The following is a 9,077-nucleotide window of genomic DNA, read 5'->3' as shown; positions in this document are numbered from 1 at the left end:
AATCAACTTTGTATTTCAGCTAGCTGATACATCACAATTAATAATTTTGCTTTGTTTTTCATTGTGAGTGAGAAGGGACATACACACAAATCAATGGTGGCAGGTAGCTGGTGACAACTGCAGAACAGGAAAGGTAGCAGTCAGCTTTCTGCATGTCTCTGATAATACACTTGCACTGTGAAAGGAAACACTCTGCACGTTCCTCTGCTGATTTCTTCATGGCAGAGATGCTATTTATCTCCACTCATGACAAACCGCAAGATAATTTTGTGATGCAGGTCACTGCTCCCTGATAGTTCATTACTTTCAATCAGGGGGAGAAATTCTCATGGAGTATTCTCTTTATGTGTTTGAGTATTTTAATGAAACCTTCCCAAAATAGCAGCTGGGATAGAAAAATTACAATGAAATCCCAGTCAGCAACCATGGATCTGTCATTGCTTTCCTGGAGGCCAGTTTTTGCTCTAACACTGTAGCCTCTCATCAGACATTCCATTAAGATCGTGACAGATTTTACATTGTCCTCAATGGACTCTAGTGCAGATTTGTTTGAGCCTAGGTACTGAAAAGTGGACTTAAAAGGCCATAAGATTGTTTTTTGAGTTTTTACACGGGGAAAAGCCAAGTGCTCTAATTCCCTTTCCACATTTTCAGGTCTCATCCTTTATTGATATTCAGCCAGGTGTTAGGTTAATTTTGCATCAAACAGTAACTTCAAAGAGTAATAGGACTCCTAGATCTTTCAAATATATATATATATATATATATATATATATATATAAAAGCAACAGAAAATGAGAAGACTGAACTTATTTTCTCTGCCCACTGCCACTGGGCTCTCTGCCCATTTTTTTTTTCTTTTTTTTTTTAAAATATATTTTTAATTTGTTAATTCTAGTGAATTTGCATGGTAAGTTCAGGAGGCGTTAGCAATACAAAGTTTAGGACAATCTCAACTAAGAGCACCCACTTGCTGCAAGATTGTTCAATGGATATTATAAATGAATGAGACATTTATTTTTGTGCCAGCTCAGCTACCAGTGTCGACAAGATTTGCATCTATTTTGGCAAGTGCACTGCCACAAAGTGGTAATAAAATAGGCCTTTTATACTGGAGTCTAATTTCCTTTAGTTATACTCATTTATTTATTTATTTACTTGTGTGAAAGGAAATTCTGTAAGGGATACTTTGGAAACAGCAAGGTCACAGAAATGTCTGCTGTATAGCTGTTATCAAGCATTTTTCCACTAAGAAAGAGAAAGTACATTTTCTGGAGGAAAAAAAATCCCAGGTGCTATGAATTTAGGATTTCTGATTTTTGAGCACTGTTGGGCTTCAAATTGCATACTTACTGCTTGCTGCTGCCAGCTGTCTGGTTTTGTGTTTTGTTCTGGTTTCTTTTTTTTTTTTTTTAAAAAAAAAAACAAACAATCTCACTATGCATATTTAACCACTACCTTCAGTGGCATTTCCTACCTACATTTCTGCACACAGAAAGAGAGAAATGTATTCTTACTCTATGAAGTATTATTCGGGTTAAAGGCATTTTTACAAGAAGTGGCGCTAGTATGGCTGCAGGTGTGATTTCAAATCAGTTTTCTTTAAATGTGTGGAAAATTGTGGGAGAAAAATGCTCTGCGAGCAGTACTTTGGTTTTTACAGGCTCATGCCATTACATTTTATTACTCATTAATAACATGCTTGAATGAAACAAACCAAACAAAAGCAACAAGAGGAGCTGCACATTTAAACTAAATGAGTTTAATTAAAGAGGTGTAAGTCTGTTTTTGTGAAACTGGAATGAAGGTATCCACCAAGTGTCATAGGAACACAAGTTGCAGGATCAGGTTTTACTATATTTCATAAGTCAAGGGTTTGCTCCTGTTTGTATAATCTTGAGAAGATATTGGACTTCTAATTCAAATAATAAAAGAGCAATGAAAAGAATCCTGTCCATTTATCAGTTACCTTGTCTCCTTAATGAAGAAAAAAATGCAGAAGATCTATCTTCCCTCCCCCAGAGTATATGTAATACAGAAGCCAGGTGCAAAGAATTAATTTCATTTTTCTTCAGAAATAATAGGCAATGCCTCTCTGTGACAAATGAATTTCAGGAATATGTAGCATTCTCATATTTTCATAATATTAAAATAAATGAAAAAAGTGATTATCCACAAACCTTTGGCAGGCTTGAATTATTTTTTTGTGAAACACAGCTATGAAACTGTGCATAAACAGAAAATATTCTAAACTGAAAAAAAGAATATCTGTTTCTAATAGGTAGAATGGCAAAGTCTGAGCATTATCTTAACACACTTATATAGACTAAGTAGAATCACCATCTATAAGAAGGTTTCAATAGGCCCGAGGTGAAGCAATGTGCCACTCACAGAAAGAAAACCAAAAAAATTACTTCAAATTGCACTCCCTTCTATTAAAACAGGTATCAGCTGCTGCCCAACTTACATCAGCTGAAATAGGATTGTGTTTGCTAGCAATACCAAAAAGCATGGCACAAATCCTCAATAAAGAATCAGTGTACTAATTCCGGGAAATACAATGAATTGTAACATAGCCAGCAGCTGAGCATTTGTGAAATATGTATTTCTTGTAACAAAAATAGCGTTAAGCATTATAAGATAGAAAGAGAAAATAAATTATTAAGAAAATATATAGCTTTAATTTGCAGACATATAAACACTTCTGGTACATTACAGACATACGATGCCAGAAACCAAAATAATCAGTTTTAAGCATAACACTAATTTATCTCATTCACACAGAAATCTGATGTAATCATCATACAAAAGATAGTTTTCAGCTCTTAAAACTAAGTGAAAGTGAGACATCACTGATAAACCTGCTGCTTTGCTGCAGAGGGTACAGCAAAGAATAAATTATCGAAAAAATATGCCACCAGTCTGACAAGTCAGATTTTGGATCTAATCCAAAATCAAAGCCAATGAAAAGGAGCCAGGAATGGTAGCCAAAAGTCAGAAATAAGATCTTTCACATGAAATACCAATCCAGAAAGGAGCAACAGTCAGTACAAACTAAGTCCTATAATTCTCTAGAATATGAAGAAATTTTTGTTTTCGTCTGGCAGATCAGATTCAGAAATATCACATGAAAAATCTATTGCACAACCAAACTGATGGAGTACTACCGACATTGCTCAAAGTACAAAAAATGTTACTTCTGTGACAATGAAAGATTTAGCCATTCCCTTGCTTCCCTGCATCTGGCATGTTTATGAGGATGAGCATGGGCTTTTGTCTTTATTTCCTGTAGGAAACATTAAATATAATTTTTCATAAAAATGACCAGCATACTGCTGGAACAAATGAATATGTGGGTGAAATCTAAAGCAAATGAAAGATGGGATGTCACAGCAGTTCCGATTCTCATTACAGTATCTTGCATTTTTCTCAACAGGAATTGCACTTCTTGTTAATGCCTTTTCTATCCTACTGTGTAAGCTTTACTTGTGAGGTAATAAACATTCTGGTTTTTTTACTTTTATTTTTATTTACTTTTAATAGTGCATTTTAATATTCTTATTCTCTTATTTATACATACATCGGGACAGACATCTCTCTTTTTGTGTGTAACTGTCTGTATGCCGATGTGCATTTTATACTAAAACCAATATATTTAAAATATATACTGTCTATCTCATGGACGGTTCTCTGCTTTGGGGCATCTGATGCCCTCTTGTGGTTAAAAAGACTTTTTAAGCTTAAAGAATTCTTACCTCCCCCCCCTTTTTTTTACGGTCACTGATCATACTGATTAATGAAAGCTGCAAATGATGTCTATGTTTTTATAGACATGGTGCTAGCTGTTAGTACTAAGGTTCCATAAAAAAGCTGTACACTGAACTTGAGTTTAAAAAACTGTAAACAGCTATTTACATTTATATTAAGTTATAAATTAGCGGTCCTTCACTGCAACCTGTCAATACAGCCCACGGCTAGGTGTTTCAGAGTTGTCCAAGATTTCTCAGATATTGATTAGGATTATCCACAAGGAAACATCAAATGTTAGAAATCTCCACTGGTTTCTTCTCCAACATGTGCAGGTTAATTCTTCCATTTAATGGGATTTGTACTTCCAAATTTTCATCTGCTCTGTGGTGCTTTTTCCCTTTCCTTAGACAGATGTAAATGCCCATCCCAGTTACTAAAGTGATTGAACCCAAGCTTATTACTGACAGAGCTACTAGAGTAGGCATGCAGGATGCTGACTCCATTTTTTTATGTGTAGGTTCTACGGATATTTGTGGCTGCTTTTCTTCTATATTGATATCAGGTTCCTTTCTTAACAAACTTTCAATGTAGCTCTCATTGCTAACAGTGTCATTGACAAAAAGATTCACCATGACAGTGGAATGGAGAGGTTCTGGATAGCCATGATCACTAACTTTTACAAGCAGCCGATACAGACCATAGTCATTTTGCATGAGTGACTCTTCCAAGGTGATATTACCAGTTTTTGGGTCAATCCTAAATGACTCTGGTCGGGGGCCTCTTCTTCCTATGATGCTGTATGCTATGACTGCATTCATGCCAGTGTCCTTATCAACAGCATAGACCTCAGTGATGGGAGAGCCAGGAAGGGTAGAAGGAAGAACCAACAAATAAGACATATTAGATTGAGGAAACAAGACCAAAGGGGGGTTGTCATTTATGTCTAGAAGAAGGATTGTTATTTTTGCAGTAGAAGATAAGGGAGGATCACCACCATCAACTGCTTCAATCCACAGAACATAGGAGCTTTGCTGCTCCCTATCGAGAGAGACTTTAGCTCTCAAAACTCCTTTTCCAGTATCTATGACAAAAATATCACTTCCATTCAGAACTGAAAGGGCAACCCATCCATTTTGTCCTGCATCAGCATCTGTGACACTGATAACTCCAATTTCACCAAAACCTGGAAAGTTTTCTGGCACAAAAAAGCTGAAATCCTTATTGATAAATCTTGGACTATTATCATTTTTATCCAGTACAGTGATGGTGACAGTTGCTATTGATTCTCTTGGAGGGAATCCAGAATCGACTGCTTTCACAGTGTATCTGTATTTCTCTTTTTCTTCTCTATCCAACTGGGTGGCAACTGTAAGAACTCCTGTGGTTTTATCTAAAGAAAAATAGGAAGGGGCATCAGGCCCTAAAAAATAGGACACTTCCCCTCTTTCTCCACTGTCAGCATCTGTAGCATGCAGTTTGGTCAAGAAAGCATTGGGAACGTTATTTTCCTCAATCGATAATTCTATCAGCTGTTGAGAGAACACTGGTGAGTTGTCATTGTCATCCAAAACTTGTATTTTTATTACTTTGTTTACATTAAATCCTTCAGAGTTCCATGCAACTACAGAGATTTCATATAGCTGCTGTGTCTCATAGTCTAAAGGTTTTGTGGTCTCTAACAGGTATTCATTATTGTATGGCTTATATGGTGAAAGCCTGAAAGGCCCATCACCATCCAAATAGCAATTGACTTTATATTTTTCATCAGGGTCTTTGATGGTAAAAAATGCTATTGGTGTGTTGATAGGCTCCAGTTCCTTTAAGTACACCACTCCTTCCACTTCACTAGCTATGAAACGAGGGACAACTTCAGGTGGCCTCATCATGACTTTGATGATGGTCACTAGCACTGTGATAACAGCAGGGATACAACCAGGACCATTGCCCAGTATGATCAGCCTGTGAAACCTTGGAGTGTTCCCATCAACCTTACTGGATAGTGTGATGACTCCTGTGCTTTCGTCCAGATGGAACAAGTCTCTGGATGGCTGAGGGACCTTCTGGCTGTAGGAATAGGTGATTTGTGCATTGGATCCAAGGTCCAGGTCTACTGCATGGACAGTGGCCACATGTGTTCCCAGGCTGGAATTTCCATAAAGAGTGATGTTGAGCTGAGAGTCACTGAACTGGGGGCAGTTGTCATTGATGTCGCTGATGCCAATAGTAAGGGTAGCACTGCCCACAAGTGGAGGAGTTCCCCCATCCTCAGCAATGATGACTGTGATATACTCCTCCCGTGTCTCCCTGTCCAGAGCCCCCATGACAATCAGGTAGGGGGTCCGCTCTCCACTTTCGTTCTCCTCCACATCCAGGGTGAACACACCATAGTTATCTCGGAGACGGTAGGTCTGGACACCATTGGTGCCCACGTCAGGGTCAAGGGCAGGGTGCTCAATAGCCAGGCGGGTGTTCACCGGTGCATTCTCAGGCACCGAGAGGTGGATGTGGGGCACAGGGAAGTGGGGAGCATTGTCATTGACATCACGGATAGCAATTTTCACCTTCACCAGGCGGAAGTACTCCTGTGGCAGTACCAGCACATCCAGCAGAAGCAGGCATGACTCAGGCGAGGATGAGGAGGACGAGGAGACAGTATCTGCCTCTCCAGGGACAGTGGCCCCACCACTCTCCATGCACAGAGCCTCCCGGTCAATCTCCAAGGCCGAAGTGTGTAGCTCTCCAGAGCGGTTGTCCAGGTGCACATACTGTCCTCCCAAGCCACGAGAAGCCAAGGTGAAGGACAGGGGAGGCTGGGGAGATGTAGGGTGCTGCCTTCCGGCTGTAGGCAGCTGCAGGTCACGGGCCAGGCTCCCGATGAGCACCCCGGCAGGCAGCCCCTCATTGAGGCTGTAGAAGAGTTCAGTGGCGCGGCTGTAACTGGCAAAGCAGTTGAAAGGTCCAACGAAGAGCAGGAAGAGGAGCAAGTGCTGGGGGGAGAGAAGCAGAGGGGTGTGGGGGAGGGTGGTGTTAGAGAAGGAGGAGAGGCAAGAGGCAGCCACCCCCTGCCCACCACCCCCACTACAGACACTGTGAGCTGGGAGTGCAGCATCTGCAACCAGAAGCCATTATCTCTCCCCTCTCTTTTTCCCCCTCTCCCCTCCCCCACCTCAGTACAGCAGCTACTCCTAGGGCATCACCATCTGTACCCTCTAGGCAACACCAGCTGCACTCCCCACAGCACATACTCACTGCCAGGGATGACCCAAGGGCGTTAGTACCCCCACCCACCCAGCAGCACTTGCACCCCTGATGAGCCATCTGCCCCTTCTCCCCCTCCCCATTCCGATGAGCTTCTCCCCTTTCCCACCAGCAGCACTCACCCTTCCACCCCAAGTAGACTCTCAAACACTTCCTCACCCACTCTCCTTTCCACAGCGGGAACGTGAAACACGTCCCTCACACCCCTCCGCCCCAGTCCCCTGCCCAAAGCCTCGCTCTTTCCGCATGCCCGCGCTTCCTACAGCTCAAGCCCAACCACGGCCGACGGCCGCCCCCAAGCCCCGAGCTCCACCGGGCACCAGCTCACGTCGCGACGCGAGCAGCGGAGCCGCGGAGCGGCAGCGCGCTGGAAGTTGCCGGCGTTGGTTGGCAAGCGCGTCCCCAGTCTTCCGCGAAGGGACTCCCGAAGTAACTTCGGGTGTCGTCTCCATGGGGGACTTTTCCTCCTTCCCTCGTCTTTGTTTTTTTTTTTTTTTTTTTTTTTTTTTTGATTTTCACCACCCTTTCCCATCTTCGCAGCTACCCGCTACGCTACAACGCGCGTCGGCAGCAACAACAAAACTTTTAACGGCAGCTCTGATCTGTGGAGATCGGAGATGAGAGGAAAAAAATAAAAATGAGAATAAATAAAACACCCCCAACACCTATATACATATGCGCCCCTAACAGCTATCACCCGAATTTTGCTGCTGCGTGCGAAGACGGGCTCGGGGAGGCAGGACGCGGCGATTCCCCTCCCACCGCCCCAGCCCTCACCTGCAGGCTGCCGCGGGCGCTGGGGCTGCCGCGACCGCCCGGGGACCCCATGCCCGGCCGCCGGCTGCGCCCGAGCCGCCCGCCCGCTCCGCCGCCCGCCCGGCGCCTCTCCTCCCCGCGGCAGCCCATTCCCTCGCCGCCGCCGCCGCCACCGCGCTGGGCTGGGCTGCGCCGAGCGCACCGCCCACGACACTCCTCCTCCGCTTCGGAGGGCCGCTGCGGGGAGGGAGGGGTTTCAGCCAATAGCCACGGGCGGGCAGGGGTAGGGAGGCAGCGCTGAGCGCGGCGGAGCGCTCGACTTCCACCCGGGGTGGGCTGTGTGTGGTGGGAGGCAGCGGGACCAGCAGGGGATGGAGATGTTCCTGCCTGAAAGGAAGAAGAAGCAAATGTATCTAAATGTACAAACGGATTGTCCTTCCTGTGGAATGAGTACTGTGTTCAGTTTTGAACCTCTTACTACAAGAAAGACATTGACACCCTGGTGTGTGTCCAGGGAAGGGCAACGAAGCTGTGAAGGGTCTGGAGCATGTCTTACAGGGAGCAGCTGAGGGAACTGGGGTTGTTCAGTTTGGAGAAGAGGAGGCTCAGGGCAGACCTTATCGCTCTCTACAACTACCTGAAGAGAGCTTGTGGTGAGGTGAGAGCTGGCCTATTCTTCAAGGTAACAGCAAGAGGATGAGAGGTAATTGCCTCAGGCTGCACCAATGAAGGTTCAGGTTGGTCATTAGGAAAAATTTATTCTCCTTTAGCTGCCCAGGGAAGTGGTGAAGTCACAGTCCCTGGAGGTGTCCAGGAAACATGTAGATGTGTCGCTGAGTGACATGGTTTAATGTGCATAGTGCTGATGGGTTGACAGTTGAACTAGATGGTCTTGGAGGTCTTTTCCAACCTTAATGTCTCCTTGATGTGCTGTGGGTGCCAGCAGGCAGAGCGAGAAGTAGAAACTGGCTCAACTTAAGGAGTGTAGCCAAGACCTTGTGTCTGCATAAAATGGAAGTGTTCTGAGGAGTTGGGGGAAGGTGCACAAATTAGAGCTGCAAGGGGAATTTCCAGCTGGCTTGGAACCTGGAGAACTCTTGTGGCAGAAAATCGTGTGTTCTTATCTTATCGTATCCAGTCTTTGGTGGATAGACTGTAAAACTACCATAGAACTCTGCATGAAATTATCAGTTCTTGGGAACCAACAGATAGTGCCAGACCAATTACACATTTCCTTAATGTTTTGGGCTATCAAAAGGGCAGCTGACCTGTACCGCGTTCCTCATTTTGACTCTCTGCAAGGTCTCTATCTT

The 9,077-nt window shown here is 43.9% G+C and overlaps 1 protein-coding gene across 2 annotated transcripts; it reads right to left on the bottom strand.

The window, feature by feature from the left end:
- On the bottom strand, positions 1,741 to 7,909 carry PCDH20 (protocadherin 20). Of its 2 annotated transcripts, none has more exons than XM_021417765.1 (2): positions 7,786 to 7,909; positions 1,741 to 6,737 (listed from the first exon to the last, which is right to left on the bottom strand). In XM_021417765.1, exons 1-2 carry the CDS (start codon positions 7,834 to 7,836, stop codon positions 4,038 to 4,040), a joined length of 2,751 nt encoding a protein of 916 aa, XP_021273440.1. In that variant the 5' UTR covers positions 7,837 to 7,909; the 3' UTR covers positions 1,741 to 4,037. The 2 variants fall into 2 exon arrangements, with proteins under 2 accessions (XP_021273440.1, XP_021273431.1); XM_021417756.1 differs by lacking the exon at positions 7,786 to 7,909 and adding an exon at positions 7,337 to 7,746.

This window comes from Numida meleagris, chromosome 1 (genome assembly GCF_002078875.1).
Source record: "Numida meleagris isolate 19003 breed g44 Domestic line chromosome 1, NumMel1.0, whole genome shotgun sequence".
NCBI lineage: Eukaryota > Metazoa > Chordata > Aves > Galliformes > Numididae > Numida > Numida meleagris.
Note: the sequence above shows the minus strand (reverse complement) of the source record. Positions and strands in the feature narration are given on the sequence as shown.